Below are 19026 nucleotides of genomic sequence, written 5' to 3'. Positions count from 1 at the left end.
TATTGAAAAGATTCAATATTAATATTTTAATAATACATATTTATTACAATTATAAATATATTAATAATAAATGTTTTGTATTATAAATGTTAAAATATGTCATAAGTTTATGTATTCTTCACAAATTTGCAATTTAGTCTCTATGCTTTTATTTTCAAGAATTTAGTCCATCTACTTTTCGATTTGAAAATCAAGTTCAATGGTTGACATTGTTAATTTTTTTTCAATTTTGTTGATGTCACGAGTCAACTGAAAACCAACTCGATTAGGAAAATTATGAAAATGTCTTTCGTAATTAAAATAAGTTATATTATTTGAGGGTATTTTAGTTTTTATTTAAAAACCAATAAAAATATGGATATGTTGATATTCAATCACACATAAATTACATTAGTAAAACCTTCAATCTACCACTTAGCTAAAATTTTATTTTGATTTTCTATAACATTTTAATTTTATTTTGCATACTTTATTACCTCCATTAATTGTAAGTATTAATAATATCATACATATTTCATGTGTTATTATTGTCAATTAGTTTCAAACCATACGTTTCATTATCTATTATATGTTTATTTTAAACACACATTTATATTCCAAATTTGTGGTTTCCACATACATATACGTGTGATAGGATGACAACACCGGGATAAACAATTGTAGTGCATTTAATATTCTTAATATGATGTATTTACATGTTTAAATTTTATTTTACTCACAATTTAATATATTTTTTATTTTAATATCATATATATTTAATGTGTCATTATTAATTAATATCAAACCATACATTTCACTATTTATTATATGTCATATTTAAACACCCCTATGTGTCCTCAATATGTGGTTTTCATACACATGCGCTTGTGATAGAATTTCTAGTATGACTAAATTAAGATAGTGTCACAAATTAACTTTATGTCAACTTAAGATTGATGACAACCCTATGATAAATAATTGCATTCATTTAGTAATCTTAATCTGATTTATTCATGCATTTAAATTTTATTTTACTTACACTTTAATCTAATTTATTTTTATTTTAATGGAATACATATTTAATGTGTTATTATTATTAATTAATTTCAAATCATACATTTCATTATTATTTTATGTTATTTTTAAACACAAAATTGTATTCTAAATACATGGTTTCACACACACGCGTGTGTGATAGAGTTTCTAGTTTAATTTAAACTCCTAATTATGTAAAATCTAAAGGATGAGTACTTAGTACATTAGTAGTGTGATTTTCTTATTCCACAAACAACCTTAAAAAATTGACATGTGTTTTTTTAAAATATATATATTTAAATATTTTGACACTTGTCAATTCCTTAACTCTGTTTGTGGAGTCTAAAACCTCCGATGACCTGTCTCTCAAATATTTTCCCAGATCTAAATTATTATCCAACCTATTAATTAAATTCCTAATTATCACATCTAAATTAAAATCTAATTATCCTAGTGTAATTTAAACTCCTAAATATCTTAATTTAAATCTAAAATATTATCTAATATATTAATTTAAATTAGAACTCTAATTATCCTAATTTAATTTAAAATCCCAATTATCTTAATTAAAATTTATCTAACCTATTAATTAAATTTGTAATTATCTTATCTAAATTAAAACTCTAATGATCCTAATTTATTTTAAACTCCTAATTATCTTAATCTACCCAAAATCTAATCTAAACTGTTTAAAATCACATTATTTTTTTGACATTTTGAAAAAATAATATAAGTTTTGGAATATTTTATTCCTATAAATAGAATAATTAATTTAAAATGTCGATGACAATTAAATTACTTAATTTCATTTACATATTTAGTACTATAAATGTTATATTTATATTAAATTTTATTTATATATGCAATTAATTCGTACAAAACTGATTGTTTTAGTATCATTAAATCCACCAAAAAAATTAAATTCTATAAAATTTGACGTTCCTTTTAACATCAAAAGAAGAAAACCACAATATTGGATGAAATGAAAATGTCGAACACTTGCATTTCACATCATCGGAATTTGATGACGTCATTACCAATATAATAAATTATGACAGAATCACACAACACTGTACAAATTAAGCAATTTGTCTGAAGATAAGTAGCAAATTAAGAAAAATCTCGACGCCCACTTGCTGATTACAAACTTCATAATGCATAAAAACTACCATCTTCAATTACATTCTTCTTATTTTGAATTAAATCCGAAAAAAGAAATTAATTAACCACAGGATAACAAGAAAAGGAACCCAGTCTAAGGAGGATGTTCATGCACATGTATGAGAAATGGCACTGACGATTAATTCCTTGTAACTCAAACCTCAGCTGCTGTCTGCTTCAAACAATCAACATTGCACAATCCAACAGATCGTACCATATCTCCCAGCCTGCCATTACAAGAAGTTAAACACGCATCAAAATAATGCAAAGAAGGGTTCATATATGCATGTACATGTATTTTATGTATATTATATATCTAACCGGTCAAAACTGTTTCTTGCTCTCTCTGAATGATCAGTGCTGTTCCTAGCTTTGAAACTGCGATCAATGCTCTTTCTTGATTTCTCTCTTTTGTCAATGCTGGCTCTTGCTTTGTCTCTACTGTCTGTGCTTAGCCTGGATTTTTCTCTATGCCCAAAACTTGGCCTACCCTTTTCTCTATAGTCAATGCTTGGCCTGGATTTCTCCTTGCTTTGCTCGGTAACATTGTTCGAAGCTTGCTCCGTCTGATCCTTAGGTTTCAGGTCCGGTGCATCGCGGGGACGTTGAAGCTTCTCAATGGCCGATATGAACTTCCTAAGGTGCCTTAAGTACTCAGGGTAGAGTTCCAAATCACAATGGTTTCCCCCTTTGAGCCACAAAGGTTCATACTTCTCTTTGCATAGTTCCCAAAGTTGCTTCCCATGAGAGAAGTTCACCACTTCATCTTCAGTTCCCTGCAAAACAGTGTTAACTAATAACCACTCAAGTACCCTTATAACAACTGATCAAATTGAAAACTCGGTACCGTGTTTCATTTTAACAAGGAACGATTCGGATGGAGAAAAAGGACTCACATGAATTACCAAAACAGGGCAGTCAACTAGAGGAATTTTATCAATGTTCTGCAATAATAATAATTAAACAACAAAAGAGAACCATTGTCACATCTTGAAACAGTAAAAGTTTTGAGTATAGTCCAAGTTTGTGAATAGAGATTGAAGGAAGCAAAAAGCAGACCTTATAAATGTCAAACCATAATGTACGCTTGACTGGATACATGACACGAAGGCCAGACAAGATTGGACTGTGGAGAATTACAGCCCTCAAGTGAGGCAACCGAATGGCTAGTTCTAAAGCAGGTCCACTCCCAACTGATTGCCCATACAATATTGTGTCTTCCTGTTTTATTCCATACATCTCTTCCAAGCATTTGTTAGCTGCCTCTATGTCTGCGTATGTGTCTTGCTCGCTTGGCTAAACATGTGGCATATATATATATATACACACTCATCAGAATAGTATCTCTCAAGTCTCCGTTAATATAGAAGCTAAAAAACACCAAGGTTAACATGGAATTTTGCTACTGTACTAGGAGAAGATTGTCACATGATAATAAATACTATAAATTGACAATAAAAAAGGATTTCAGTTCATGTTCCTATTTCATATCTCCAGTCTTTCTCTCTCTCTTTTGACTTTCCACAATCTCATCAGACTAAGCACACGTGTTCATTCATATATCTTGGTTTGATCCTCAGTTTTTCAGAAAAATCCTACATTGAAATGAATGGATATAAGAATAGATTATACCTTTCCACTGGATTGTCCATATCCTGAGTAATCATATCTGCATCAACAGAAAAAAAGAAAATTTCTAAATTTGCAATTTCTGTATGTTCTCAAGGTCTTTTTTTTCAGGGTTAATCTAAAGGAAAAATGATTGAACATTTGATATACAATTGAAACTGACCCCATAAGATTAACATTAAGGTGGACACTGAGCTCAGTGAAAATATGATACATCTGACCAATATCAGCAGCGTTTCCATGAGAATATAGCACTGTGAGTGAAGCAGATGGGTTCTTCACATACATAGCCACAATCTCATTCCCTCTCTTGGTACTCAGCTTCAATACATCCACGTTATCTCTCTGGTAATTAACATCTGAGAACCTCATTTTCCCACTTGCTTCATTCACAGTTATGTTGTAGGAAGGCGGGTTCGGCGGGAAAAATGCAAACTTGGCTGCCATGGATGATGTTGCAGTCCCCATTTTTGATCCACAAACATTAAAAAAAAAAAAATTTGATGGTGATTAAATGTTCTTGGTGTCACTAGTTTATTAAAATTTGCATAGTATAAGACTCTTGGAGACTTAAGACTATGCTTTAGATTTTAGATTGGCTTTGTTTAAAAGACCAGAGAGTGAAAGAGATAAAAGACAGAAGTGAAGATTAAGGAATTAAAGATTCTGGGATTTGGTTGTGGAGAAAATTTTGGCACGAAAGGGAGATTGTGGGAGGAAGCAAACATGGAAAGCATTAAGTCAAGAGTGAAGAATTTCTTGTCGGTTATTAATCAAGAGTGATTTCCGGCCTCAAAAAATGGGTTCTAATTACAAAAAGTTAATATTGCAATCTTTATTTTGTTGTCTTTTTATTAATTAGTAGTAATTTTTTAGATAAATTGGGTCAAAAATTATTTTTGAATTTCGAATTCCAATTATATAACACCTTGCTATGCTATGATACAGTGGGCCAAGCTGGTTTAGTGATAATTCAGTGGCAGACGTATTACATGTTCTATCTTCCCTGTTTTCTTGTCCTTATGGAACAGTGCTTAAGAAATAATAGGCTCAATTATAATTAAAAAGAAAAAACAAACAAACTGAACTCAATTCAAGTTTCATTTATTTTTATTGCAATCACTTGAACTCTCTATTTTCAGTCATTAAGATCAATGACAATGTCAGAATGGACAAATTGGTTAAAAAGCATGCTTGCTTAGAGTAGCCTTTTTTCCATTTCTTTTTACCAAAGCCTATATATAAGGGCTAAGGCTATAAAGTGTCCAAATTAGGCCTTTCATTCTTTAACCTAAATAGATTCCATTCAGGAGGTTGCACTGATCCACTGATGGTTCGGCAGAAAAAAAGCATTTCGAAATTTGTGGGAAAAAAAAAGGGGGATTTTAGAATTGTTATGAACAGAAAAAGTAGATGAATGATGAAGTGGTGGGGCTAATGACCAAAGATATGTAAAAAAAGAAATTTGTATGAGGTGGGTCTAGTTTTGGAGAAAGGAGAGGGAACATTCATGATTTCATATAACTACATTTGATGATCTTTGTTTGACTTTGAAGCATCCCACTACCATGTTTTTAGATTATTTGGGTTGCTCAGTGAGAACAAGAATGACTTGGATTCAAAACCCTTTGTTTAGTTTACTTGTATCCATGGTTAAGCTTGCTTTTTACAAACAGGATCTTCCTATTAACCGTACAAAACACTCGATATGCTTCTACTCTACCTTGGATCATGAAATGATGAAAACAACAATAATTTGGCTTCTCTCTCCTAGTTCCACTCGATTGCAGGATTTTGGTTGTCTTTTAGCTCACAAAGTTTAGATGTCTTCTCAATGGGTCCTCTATGGTGCAAGTCAGGGCTTCATGTAAACATGCAATGGAAAAGCTTTTAATCCAGATTATCATTAGTAATTCAGTATCATGACAGTGTTTTGGTTTGGGCCAAAAGAAACCATGATTTCTTATAATAACTTCATTAATTTCTGTCCAAATGAGCCTCATCCTTGTTAAGCAAACCTATGGTTTACAAATTGCAATTAAAGATTCCAGATTGATGTCCTCCATCTGCATGAAACCAAATGGTCCACTCGACACAAAAGAATCAATTACAGGCAGCAGCAAAAATCTAGTGATATTTTTGGTTGAAATCAAAGCATTTACTTTACGGAATTACTATATGTATCTGCCATTCCCCTCCAATCTGGATATGATAGCAAGTAGTAATAACTAACTTAGTGGCTAAAAGAAGAAACAGGCCATTATACTTCTCATTCTTTCATACTCACCAAGTCATAACACATTGACATGCCTCCACTTTGATAGAGCTGTGTGTTTCTTTACTCTTTAGTCTCTGGCATCCAGCCTCCAATCTCCGCCGCCTATTTGTCAATGCTCAATTGTCAAGACAGTTGACATATTCATCTTCTTCCACCCAAACCATCTTTTCCTAATATGTCTCTTCACTGAGCATATCAACCAACTACCATTTCCACTGTTGCCAGCCCAAACCCAACCCCCCAAATCCTGGTCTTCCCATACCCTGTCCCAAGGCAACATGCTGGCTTTTCTTGACCTCAATCAACCCTCTTCCTAAAGCAATAAGTCAGAAGAAATGGAGCTTTATTCAAGTTACATGTATGCATATTGCCTGCGTGTGTACATATGCATATATATATAATTAGCAATCCTTGATTAAAATATTTTGTATCATACTTTTTCATCTTTTTAACATAACTTCCCTTAACTGGGGGTGGTTATCATGAAACCAAAAAAAAGTCTTCTGAGCTAAACGGAAATGGGTTAGGCCCTATAGATAAGTAGCCTTAAAATATTGTCAACAATCACAAAACACTATTCTACATTGGAGGAGATATTCAACTTTCCAACCCCAATGAGACATTACCTTCACTTCGTTCAAACATTAAATAAACAAGCAATCTTTTACATGAGAGACAAGTATAACTCATCCTGTATTATATGGCAACTCTTAACACATTAATGTGGATCAAAGTAGGCATTCAGACATGCAGAAGTAACCTTCTTATTGTCATGACTCTACATCCTCCATTTTCAATTATAACATGAACTAATGAATCAGAGAGAACAACCTCTTTTAGGCTACAAAATAATTTCAAGCTTTTATCAGAACCACTTGTTTTATTTTAGAATGACAAGGCCTAGATTTTTCTCCTCCTTTCTTTTCATTTTATGTGTGTCTTATTGGCTCTTAAGATGTTATCTATTTATTTTGAAGCTATCGTTATGAATAAACTACAGTTCCTACGTAGTAGAAAGCGAGCAGAAAAGCACTTACCTATCACGCAGTTGGCAGCTCCAAAAGCTGATTACACTTGGGCAAATGAATTTTGCTGATGTAAGCTTGATATCATGCCAATTTCTTTTCATTCCTCATTTGATCCTATAAGTAAGCAGACATCTTCAAACATCTAGCAAAATAGATTCACTAAATGAAGATAGTTCAATAGACTCAACATAGTTTCAATTAAGAAATTTATATTTATTATTATTTTTTTTTTTTTTGGGCGGGGGGGTGGGGGGACATAGGAAGCATTCAACCATCCCCAATCTTTATGATACATATGACAATTAATAAGGTATCCCTCAGCCTATCCTTTCAAACATCACACCATTCATGAATAAAGAATGCAGAATAGTTTTAAATTTCCAAGCAATTAGTAGAATTTGATATTTAATGGGCAGCAATTATTTTCATTCGAAGCACGATTCCTCAAAACTTTAAGCATAATTTAAGTTGCCTTCTATCAGCCTAACCGTTGTCATTTTCACAGTATAGATTGTTCCTTTATTAATATTAAGAGGGGAGAAAAGGATAATTTGTTTCATAAGGACCATTTAACTTGAATCTGCAGTAAAAAACCATAAGAAACTTATATTTATGATCTAATGTTATGTACCTTGAAGTGACAAACCTCAGTTCACCAATTAGGCAGTTCCTTCTCAATGAAAATCATTATTTCTCATTATCTCCGAGGAAGTAAGCCAGCTTTGATTGTCAATGCAAGCATTTGATAACCAGATATGATATCACCACATTGCTGGTAAGCATTGAGCAAAGCTTCACAAATTTCTTGATCTGGAGAAATGCCATGAAATAACATGATAGAGAAAAACTGTTGAGCCTCAGTTATCAAACACCTTTTGCCCAATCTATTGATAAGTGCAGTATAATCTTTTATTGAAATTTCAAAGCCCATCTCCATCATTAGGTGGAAAAACGTGAATGCACAGTGCACATCACCCTTCACACAATGTGCTTTGATTATTTGAGTGTAACCAACTCTGGTCAATTTGATATTTTGTTCATGAAGAGAAATCAGCAACTTATTAGCATCCTTAAGGTTACCATAGACACAGAGACCATTTATAAGAATGCTATATGTAACTGGTGTAGGCTCAAGATTATTTAGCCACATTTCATTGAGTAACTTAAAAGCAGTTTTAATGTTTCGAGCTTTGCAGAAGTATTGTATGATGGTATTGTATGTTACTTGATCTGGGTTTAGACCCTTAATACGCATATCCTCAAGCAATTGGACAGCTTCGTGTAACTTCTGCTGTTTGCATAGCCCTTTGATAATTACAGTGTAAGTAACATGAGTTGGCCTGATACAGTTTGCATGCATTTCTTGAAGCAACTCCATCATGCAGCGCAGATTTCCATCTTTGCAATATGCATTCATAAGAGTGGTGTATGTCACAGCAGTTGGTTCCAAGCCAAGCAACCTTATAGTCTCCATCAATCTTCTTGCCTCAGTAAAGTTTCTTCTTTTGCAGAACCCATAAATGAGAGAATTAAAAGTCACTGTAGTAGGAGTAATCCCTTTTTCAGTTATTAGCCTATATAACTCTACAGCCTCCTCAAGATTGCCATGCTTCACATACCCATCAATCATAATATTATAGAGAACAATATCATGGGCAGAGTCATTCATTACCAGAGAATCAAAATACATTCTTGCCTCCAATACCATCCCATTCTTACATAAACTCAATAGAATGGCCCCAGCTGAATGTGAATTTGGGGGAATGCTCTTTGAGCACATTTCTTTGTACAGTAGAAGAGCGCTTTGCACTTCTCCTTGCTTGCAGAGCCCATGAATAAGGATGGAATATGTTATATGATCTGGTTCCACACCATGATTTTCCATTTCATAAAACAACACCAGCGCCTCATGAACCTGTCCGATCTTACACAAACTGCTGAGCAATACGCTGTATGAGAGGGCACTCAACTGAAATCCACGTGAAAGCATCTCTTCCTGCAACTTTAATCCTTCCTCGACATTCCCATTCTGACAGTGGCCACATATGAGCATCATATATGTTACAACATCTGGATTCAACCCTTTATCTAGCATTCTTTGAATGACCATCCAAGCCCCACCCATCTGACCAAGTAGATCGAATCCTTTCATGAGAATGTTATATGTCACTATATCAGGCTCTACACCATGCTTCTCCATGTCACTTGTGAACTCTAATGCTTCCTCCATGGAACCAGCTATACAAAGTCCATGAATAAGAATATTGTAACTATACACATCAGGAAGTAGTCCATACTTGAGCATCATGCAAAAAAATGATTTTGCAACATCAGTGAAGCCTAATTTGCAATATCTTGACATAATTGTATTTAATGAAACAACAGAAGGACCGAGCCCCTTTGCTTCAGTCTCTCGCAGGAATGAAACTGCATCTTGTAGCTTGGATTGGCTACAAAGGCCATCTATGACTATAGAATTAGTTTGCTTGCTCTGAGTAGCTCCAGCAACTTTGATTTCATTATAAACGTCCCACATGATATAAGCATGCCTCAAATTGTATAAAAGACTATTATAGGTCAGAATTGAAGCACGCAATTTGAGGTCCTTCATCTTCGCAAGAACATAGAGAGCATCGTGAACCATCTCAAATCTTGAATAAACAAAAGCCAACATATCCCATACTAAACTTTTCTGGTCCCAGTCTCTAAAGCCATTCAAAAGGAGCTCACAAAGTGAAGGAGCAGAGCCAGAGCCTATCAGAAATCACACAAAATCTATAAACAAAAAGAAATAAGCATTTCAAATTTTTGAACACTCCCTGATGCAACTAAAAAATAAATAAATAAATAAAAGAAGAACTTTGTAACTAAAAAACATTTGGCAAATCATCTGGTTAAAACAATATTGCACCCTGATGCAAAGCAAGCTTAGTTTGACACAAGTCCAACAATTGCAACCACCAACAACATATATCACTAAGAAAATGTCATGAAAAATACAAGAAATTTACTATGTATAGAAGCCAAAAAACCCAATTTAAAGTTAAAATCCAACAAAAAATGCACCAAAGAGAAAAATGAACAATTAATCAAATACCCTAAACAAGTACCTTCCTCTTTTAACATTTGTTCGACAACAAACCGCAACTCTTTGTGCCGCCTCTGTCCCGCCAAAACATGGGCCACAACGAACCGAGAAAACCTCGAATGCCGAAACCAATACTCATTCCTCATTAAATCAAAGAAAACTACTGCAAAATCAGGGCTTTCAACTCTCAGAGAATTTATAATTTTATCAACCTGTAACTGATCCAAACTCAAAACAACGTTCCTAAAGTAATCCCCAGCTAAAAACCTCCTAAAGCCCATTTTTTTCAACCCAGAAAGGATCTCGGAAACAGGGTCTTTAGGAGAGTGGGAAAGAGAGGGCTCTTCTTCTACCAGCCTGGCAACGGAGACTGAAGGTTTGAAGAATGTTAGGGAAGAAAGAAGGGAGCAAACATGAGGTTTTGCTAGGAAACTGAAGGGTTTCCATTTATTCAGCATTGAAAACCAGAGTCTTAAAGTTTTCTTTCTTTCTTTTTCTTTTTTTTTTTTCTTTTGGGGGAGGGGGAGAGAAATTGACAAATTGTTTTGAATTAGGGATTTAGGGTTTAAGAGAGCCGTTAATTTCCCGGTAATTTCAGTGACTCAGAGATGAAGGGATGGCTACGTCGCCAACGAGGAATATGACTCATCATCTATCCTAGGGAAATTATAAACGGCGTGACTCTTGTACACTTCGTTAGGATAAATTAAAAAATTCTAATAATTTTTTTGTAAATTAAAACATATTTATAAAATTTTAAAAATAAAAGTATAAAACTTTATAATTTAAAAATATAAAAAGGAAAAGTAAAATATTTAGTAAATATATTGAATCGTTGGAAAATTAGATGAAAAGTTCAAAAAATATCTACCAGTGATTTTTAAACTAAATTAAAGATTTCAAATAAAAAATTTAACTTTCCAAATCAAATCTTAATTTCAATCTAAACTAAAAAATTTAAAATTACATTTACACCTTTAACCCCATTAATAATTATGCTTCCAAGCTCTCCATGTTGAATATATTGTTAATCCATTTATTTTTAGTGTTGAATCTCGTATGTCTACTTAATGGCTTGTTTGTGCCATGGTAACTCTTGAGCAGGTCAAGCCTGTAAAGAATATAGATTTTAAAAATAATAATTTTTTGGCTGTAGGAAGTTTTTTTATTATCATCTAGTGGAATCAAACACTAAAATACTACTTGTGGGATCTCATTTGCTATAATTATTCTATTTTATAATATCATTTTAAATTGAATATTTTATTTTTTAATAGTAATAAAAATATTATTAAACTTTTCAAAATAATTTTCCATAATACTTTTCAAAACCACTTTTAAACCTTAATAATAAATTGGTCTTTACTTTAAAACTCAATTTTAAAAAAATAAAAAAATCTCTAAGTTATAACCATTGATTTCATTGTTCTTTTTTTATCGTCCTGTTCGTGTCATCTATTCTAAAACAAGTTTTCTATAAAACCTTCAATTTTAGCGATAAAACTTCTTGAAACTCCTTTGTAGCAACATATTCCTTTCATCAGATTTTGATAATTGTTAATCTCTGTTTCTTTATAATCAAATAATCATTTTAGTATTTAATTCAACTAATTCAAGTAATCACTCTTTACTTTATTGTTTGAACCTAGGTTTTAGAAAAATTGTTATATAACAATATGCTCCATTGAAGGCAAATGTCCAATTATTGATATGGTGTTGCTTCCCCCTCTTTAACTCGATGCTAATGGAACTTCGGTAATACAAATAATTTGTCACAATGTTCATTTCTTATCTTTTATTTTCTTTAAGCTAATTGCAATCGACCATTTCCTCCAAACTATTGGTGCGTACAGATAAAATAAATTTATGAGAAATTAATCGAAGGTTTCAGGGTATTTGTAACTATGCTACTTTCTTTAATATTCTATTCACCGCAACTTATATTTTGGTATGCAAAAGAGTCACAAGTGTTGAGGAAAATTGTGCTGAGAGTTGTTGAATGGCACTCGGTAGTGTCAACAACAGACTGCCATTGAAGTGGTTAAATACTTGTCTTATCTGGTTTGACAATTTAATGAAGAAAATCATTGGACCTAGTTATGTGCTATTTAATTGAAAATCTTTTTGTCTGTCTATGGAAACCAATCCTTGTCTATTGGAGATTGGATTGGATTCAAGTGAATCAAATTAACCTTTGGAATGTGAAAAATCGATAAATATTATGCTACTATTTTGGAAGTAAGAACTTCAATTGGTTGTTCTTTGATTAGTGTGATTATATTAGATATTTTCAAGGAGTTACTTTGTATTCACTTAGATTTTATGTTAGCAAGCCAAATGGGATATGTGGAGAGACTTGTATACGTTATGTATGAGAGCTTATTGAGTGCATTCAAATCACTTCATTAAGGAATTTTTTGTGAGAGAGTGCAAATTATATTGTAAACATTATTGAGAATGTTTACTGCCTAAGTTCTTAGGGGGAGGATTTGGAGGTAGTGTTCTAGTCTTTAGGTGCAAAGGTGAGATCTTTATACATAGGGAATGATAGAGTGTGAATCATTTGTTATAGTTTGGTTAAAGAAAGTGGAATTACTCACTGAGCTAAGCTTTGCAGACGTAGGGAGACTAAACTGCATAAACAAACCTCTATGTTATTTCCATTTTGTTACATAGGTTTTCTTAATGCCAAACCGTAGTGGCCACTGCAATTTGACACTTCCATTATAGTTTTGCATTTTAGCAAACGAGCAACTAGAGGTAGCAACAATTGGTATCAAAGAAGACACTTAACGCATTTAATGGTGAATCTTGATGTTGCTTTTTGCTAATAATGGAAGGTTCATCTTTTACTCGTCCCCCTATGCTTGAGAATGACAATTATCCCTACAGGAAGGCAAGAATGAAAACCTAGATTAAGTCTGTCGATGAAAAGGCATGGAGCTCTGTAGTCACTGGTTGACAAGCTCTTACTATTGATACAAATGTTGGAAAGGTTCCCAAGTTGTGTGACTTGTCCAATCTTTTGCTTTTGTTGAAGAGTATTTGAATTCTAAATTGGTGAGAAAGGTCTTAAGGTCACTGCTAGGAAAATTCTCTATTAAAGTGACTGCCATTTAAAAGACTAGAGATCTAGAGAGCTTAAAGATTGATGAGTTGATAAGATCTCTACAAATGTTCAATTTGAACCTGGACGAATCCAAGAAGGTTAATGTAATGACCCAATAGTCACGGGTGTCGAAAAGTGTATTGTTGGGACTCTGTTTTCGTAAAACAGATTCGTAAATATTTATTTAAATTATTTATGAAGTTAGTTGTGAAGTTAATTAGGTTTTGGTTAGGTGAAATTGCTTGAATTAAGAGTAATTAGGTAAAAGGACTAAATTGTATAAAGGGTAAAAGTTGAATTATAGATTAAAGAAAATTAAGGGGACCAAAGGAGCAATTATGCAAATGGTCATAATTGAGGCGCATAAGTGTATATATATTATGAAGTTTTAAAGTTAAAATATATATTATAATATTAAAATATTAAAACTTAAAATTTAAATATATATTATATTATATTATAATAATTAAATAAAGAAAAGAATAGAAAAAGAGAGCATAGAAATGAAGCGAGAAGAGAAAAGGAAAGAAAATGAGAAAGAAGGAAATTAGGGTTTCAAGGGTTCAAAGCTCAAATTGGTTAGTTAATTTAGTCTCATTTCTTATAATTTTATGTTTTAGAATCTCGGTATTAAAAACTACTCGACCTATGTCAAAATTTTAGAAATTATTAAGTTTTAAATATTGTCTGTGTCGAATAATTAGAGTATTAGTTTAAAGTGGAAATTGAATGAAATTATAGAATAAATGTAAAGAAATAAAGTTAGTCTCGGTTTAGGGACTAAATTGGGATTTAGGCAAATGTTGAATAAAAATTGAAATATTCAATGTGAAAATTGAATTGTATTGAATTGATGAATTTTAATTGTTTTAATTTCGTAGCTAACGTTGTGCCGAAAACCTCGACTAAGAACAGAAAAGATAAAGTCGACGAGGAATAGCTCGGAAGTTCTAGTTTATATTTCTATAATCCGAATTTAATTATTAATTGTTGTATTTTGATTTAAATGTTTATGGTAAGTAATTAAGGTGAGTGTTAGCATCTTGATATTAAATTGAATTTATATGAATATGTGATTAATGTGGAAATTGAATATTGGATATTTGTCGCAATTGAAAAGTGAATTGAAACCCTATTAACTGTATCGGGCCGAGTCGGATATAGATGGCATGCCATAGGATTTGGAAGAGTTCAGGGATTCTTCGACCTCGAGTCGATGAGACACTGGGTGTCAATCTATTACTTCGGATTAATTCGATGAGGCATTAGGTGCCAATTTACTTTGGTTTAGCCGATGAGACACTGGGTGTCAACTTATTACTTTGAATTATCCGATGAGGCACTGGATGCCAAACTAGTGTGTTTTGGTTGGATCCGTGTATCCGTCAAATTTCGAGTCGTGTTAATAGGGGTAATTAAATGAAATGATACCATGATTGATATTGGAAAATATTGAATTGTCATTATATTGTGCAAAGCTATTTGAATAGCAAATATGATATTTGAAATAGCAAGTGGTAAGAATTGAATATGTTATGAATGATATGTTTATGAAAATTGATTAATTGAATGACTAAAGTTATGGTGTGATTAAATGTATAAATATTGTAATATCATGCCTTTAAATTGTTTGGATTATAGAAATACCACTGAGTTCATACTCAGCATACGGTTTTGTTTCCCGTGCGCAGGTTAGGTATTTAAGTGTGATAGTTGATTCAGCATCCATCAACGATCCCGATCTCAAACGTGGAGATGTATATCTCTTTTGTGTTGGCATGTACCTAGGGTGTCTAAATGTTAACTATTTTGTGGTTTAGTTGTAAATAAGATTATAATTTTAATATTGGTTGGTATATATCTATAAGCATGTGTTTGTGTTTGAAGCTTTAAATTGGTATGTCAAATTGATGTTTAAGTGTTCATGATTTAGGTAAAAATTTGATTGAAATTGGTATGTTATTAATATGGATTAAATAGATATTTTGATGATATGTATAATATTAATGTGAAATCTATGAGGGAACATTGGATAGGCATCTAAGTTGATTGTTTTGATATGTTTTTAAGGTATTTGATTATGTTTTGAATTGGTTGAATGATTGGTTTTTGAGTTGCTTGGTGTCCAAGATTGCAGGGAATGGTAAACTTGATGTTTAAGGTTCATTTTGAGTCCACACGGCCAGACACACGGGCGTGTGACTGGACTGTGTGAGACACAAGGCTAACACATGGGCGTGTGTGGTTTGGTCGTGTGTCCCTTGCAACATTAAAATTTCAAAATAGAATGCTTAGGTATTTTCACATGGGCGTGTAACTTGGCCATGTAACTCAAGTCAGTATACACCTAAATTTGGATACGGGCTGGGACACGGTCGTGTGGCCCTATTTTGAATGCCCATACGGCCTAAGACACAAGCGTGTCTCTTGACCGTGTGAGCCACATAGCCTGGCCACACGGGCGTGTCTCTTGACCGTGTAAGCAACACAAGCGTGTGTCCCCTGTTTCTTTGAAAATTTTTGATGTTTTCGGAAAAATTTCCTGAGTACCTGGTTTAGTCCCGATTTGATTCTAGCACATATTTTTGGGCCTCGAGGGCTCATAAAAGAGACAATCTGATTAATTTATATGTATGCTAAATGATATATATATAATGTTTGTATTTGATCTGAAAAGTTCGATAATGCTCTGTAACTCTATTCCGGCGACGGATAATGTAACACCCCTAACCCATATCCGTCGCCAGATTAGGGTTACAAGGCATTACCGAACAAAAAATAGTTCAGCATAGTCATTTATTAAAAATGCAAGCACAAAGTAAATTATTCTTCTTTACAATTTTTTTTGAACTCAATTAATAACCAACCTCTTATTCCTACAAGTCAAATTCGTATATTAAACCAAATCAACCCATAACACATGGCATATTATTTATTAGCATATAAGACAATAGCTAACATTGCAACAGGGCCAAATATACTTTTAATACTACTAATTTATACGCAATTATCCAGAATAACAATAGCTATTTCTAAGCTCAATTACCGAACCAAACATACCAAATTCATCACGCCAAAATTTCATAAACACAAACAATTCATTTCTCATTTATCCGGCTAGAAAATTAGCCTTAAAACTCATACCAATTCCACCATTCAATATTAAGTTAATTATACTATTTCATAACCTAATACAAACATTAATATGTAACTCTATAACTATATATATATAACCAATGAAACATACCTAAAACATAATCATTATTTACCATTTAAAACCGTACCTAAATAACCAACCAATCAATCATAGAACATATTCATTCTTTGCCATCATAAACCACACCTAAATAACCAATACACAATCAATATGTATATTCGTCATATAACCTATAGGAACATACACCATGAGTAAAAAATAATACATCCATCATTTACCTCATTACTCAAGCCGAATTATATGAACATCCACACAAGATATACCATATAACATACTTCCAAAATAAGCTAATTACATGGCCGATTTATACATCATACTTAACATTACTTTCAAGCCATTTCGTATGGCCATATGTATACCATTCAAAACAAAGCATATCAAAAATAGCTTATACATCATTTACAAGCCAACTCACATGGCTAATTTCATATCTTAAAACATATCCTATTGGCACTAGCCTCTACATGCCATATACCATATATACACAACTCAAAAGTACCAAGTAGATGGTTGGATAGTGTGACGTAGTCTCTGACGATTCCAGAATTCGAGCTAGCCTTGAATTCACTATAAAACACAGGAAAAACAAACAAGGTAAGCTACAAAGCTTAGTAAGTTCGTATTAAATATACTCAACAATTCATAAAACACAAATCATCAATTTGAACAAATTAACGTATAATTCATGATAATACCAAACCTTCCATAAGCATATTCATATACTTATATGCAAAGTTTTAACCTTTTCTATTTGAACTTCATACTTACATGTACATACCTATACAAATTCATAACGAATTCATACCTTCTCGTAACACTATCGAATACTTAATGTTTCGCACACTAAATGCAATTGCATAGCCGAAGCTATTATAATCTCGCACACTAAGTGCCTTACATAGCCGAACCTATCTCAGTCTCGCACACTAAGTGCCATATATAGCTGAAGCTATTCCCAATCGCACACTAAGTGTCATAAATAGCCGAAGCTATCTCAAATCGCACACTAAGTGCTAAACATAGTCGATCAATCGTCAAACATGACCGTATTCTCGTGCATACAATTTATGCAATATAAAAGCATTAAAAGCATAATTGTAACAATGTTTATCACATACGAACTTACCTGGGATGTCAAAACGGCGAATCGAGTCGTATAGTCGATAATTTTAGTTTTCCCCCGATCTAGGTCCAAATTTTGCTTTCCTTGATCTATATAATATCAAATTCAACTTATTCAATCACTACTTTATTCAATTTAATCCAAAACAAAAATTTGGGCATGTTTACACTTTATCCTCCAAAGTTTCACATTTTTACAATTTAGCCCTATTTCACAAATACACAAAATTCATGAATTTAATACCTTTCTAAGCTAACCGAATTTTCCTAGTGCACATATCAGCCCATATTTATCATTTATTCACACATTTAACCACACATTTTCACAAATAAATCCCTATTTGACATTTTTGTCAAAAATAACTTAACAAAATATGATAATCTATCAACAAATATCCATTTTTCATCATCAAACATTTAAAAGCTTAAAAATTCATCAATGGCACTTCACAAAAACATTGTCAATCAAAAATTAAGGCATGATCTAGCTAGAATACAAAGCAACAATATCAAAAACGTAAAATCATCAAAACCCGAGCTCAAAACACTTACCAATTAAGCTCCCAATTGACCGAACCCTAAAATGAACTAAATTTTCCTTCTTCCACCATATTCGCCAAAGAAAGATGAAATGAAGCTTAGTTTTTGTTTTGTTTTAATTTAATTTAATTTAAATCATAATTTACTTAATTAACCTTAATGAAATAACATTAAATATATATAATGGTTGTCCATAAATGTCCACTTACACAACCAATGGTCTAATATCATCATAAGAACCCTTGGTTTAATAAATCATAGCAATTAAACACATTTAACATATAGAATACCACTTTTGCATTTTACACGATTAAGTCTTTTTTTCTCAAATTGAGCTATTAAACGATAAAATTAAATCACGAAAATTTCACACATATATAATCGCATCTTGTAAACACCAAAATAATATTAAAATAATTTTCCAACCTCGATTTGTGGTTTCAAAATTACTATTTCGATTTAGCTAAACTGGCTATTACAGATAAGGGTTAGGGTGTTACAGTTAATACTAAAGGAGAAAGGAGCATTGCAAGTACAAGTTGCGGATGAAGTGCCAATTCCCAATACCTCTACCATAGAAGAGCTCCAAGAGCAAATTGTAGTGCTAACTCAAATTTTCAATAAAGCCTTTAAGAAGAAAGTTAGTAGGTTTAAGAAGTTTGGAACAAGAAGATGTTGGAAAAAATCATGTTCGAAAATGGTTTTCTTCCACAGTGAAAAATTAAAATTTTTAAAATTGAGTCGGTTTGTGATATTTATAGAATAAACTTTTTCCAAAATTGCACTTGTGTTTTCAGCTAGATGAATCCTTGTTGTTCTCTACTTTAACCGAACAACCTT

The 19026-nt window shown here is 32.5% G+C and overlaps 2 protein-coding genes across 7 annotated transcripts; both read right to left on the bottom strand.

The window, feature by feature from the left end:
- Positions 1-2018: 2018 nt before the first annotated feature.
- Positions 2019-5610, bottom strand: LOC105794268 (uncharacterized). 2 transcript variants are annotated; one of them, XM_012623363.2, is made up of 6 exons: positions 3968-4608; positions 3808-3844; positions 3235-3471; positions 3072-3119; positions 2497-2951; positions 2019-2402 (listed from the first exon to the last, which is right to left on the bottom strand). In XM_012623363.2, the coding sequence occupies exons 1-6, from the start codon at positions 4270-4272 to the stop codon at positions 2330-2332; spliced, it is 1155 nt and encodes a 384-aa protein (XP_012478817.1). In that variant the 5' UTR covers positions 4273-4608; the 3' UTR covers positions 2019-2329. The 2 variants fall into 2 exon arrangements, with proteins under 2 accessions (XP_012478817.1, XP_052484310.1); XM_052628350.1 differs by lacking the exon at positions 2019-2402 and having other exon boundaries at positions 2790-2968; positions 3968-5610.
- A 218-nt stretch (positions 5611-5828) lies between these two features.
- LOC105794267 (putative pentatricopeptide repeat-containing protein At1g13630) lies at positions 5829-10835 on the bottom strand. Of its 5 annotated transcripts, none has more exons than XM_012623360.2 (4): positions 10221-10835; positions 7742-9864; positions 7120-7252; positions 5829-6453 (listed from the first exon to the last, which is right to left on the bottom strand). In XM_012623360.2, the coding sequence occupies exons 1-2, from the start codon at positions 10654-10656 to the stop codon at positions 7808-7810; spliced, it is 2493 nt and encodes an 830-aa protein (XP_012478814.1). In that variant the 5' UTR covers positions 10657-10835; the 3' UTR covers positions 5829-6453; positions 7120-7252; positions 7742-7807. The 5 variants fall into 5 exon arrangements, with proteins under 5 accessions (XP_012478814.1, XP_052484308.1, XP_012478811.1 ...); XM_052628348.1 differs by having other exon boundaries at positions 5829-6395; XM_012623357.2 differs by having other exon boundaries at positions 7120-7224.
- Between the last annotated feature and the right edge of the window lie 8191 nt (positions 10836-19026).

The sequence above is a fragment of the Gossypium raimondii genome, chromosome 3 (assembly GCF_025698545.1).
Source record: "Gossypium raimondii isolate GPD5lz chromosome 3, ASM2569854v1, whole genome shotgun sequence".
In the NCBI taxonomy this organism is placed as follows: Eukaryota; Viridiplantae; Streptophyta; class Magnoliopsida; order Malvales; family Malvaceae; genus Gossypium; species Gossypium raimondii.
Note: the sequence above shows the minus strand (reverse complement) of the source record. Positions and strands in the feature narration are given on the sequence as shown.

What these genes read in the sequence shown, in the direction of transcription:
- LOC105794267 (XM_012623360.2), bottom strand. Translation starts at nt 10,656, where the DNA reads ATGCTGAATAAATGGAAACCCTTCAGTTTCCTAGCAAAACCTCATGTT. An exon ending in ACAAATGTTAAAAGAGGAAG is followed by an intron (nt 9,865 to 10,220) that starts GTACTTGTTTAG and finishes GATTTCTGATAG; the next exon opens with GCTCTGGCTCTGCTCCTTCA.
- LOC105794268 (XM_012623363.2), bottom strand. Translation starts at nt 4,272, where the DNA reads ATGGGGACTGCAACATCATCCATGGCAGCCAAGTTTGCATTTTTCCCG. An exon ending in GCCCTGTTTTGGTAATTCAT is followed by an intron (nt 2,952 to 3,071) that starts GTGAGTCCTTTT and finishes ACTGTTTTGCAG; the next exon opens with GGAACTGAAGATGAAGTGGT. An exon ending in GCAAGAAACAGTTTTGACCG is followed by an intron (nt 2,403 to 2,496) that starts GTTAGATATATA and finishes TTGTAATGGCAG; the next exon opens with GCTGGGAGATATGGTACGAT.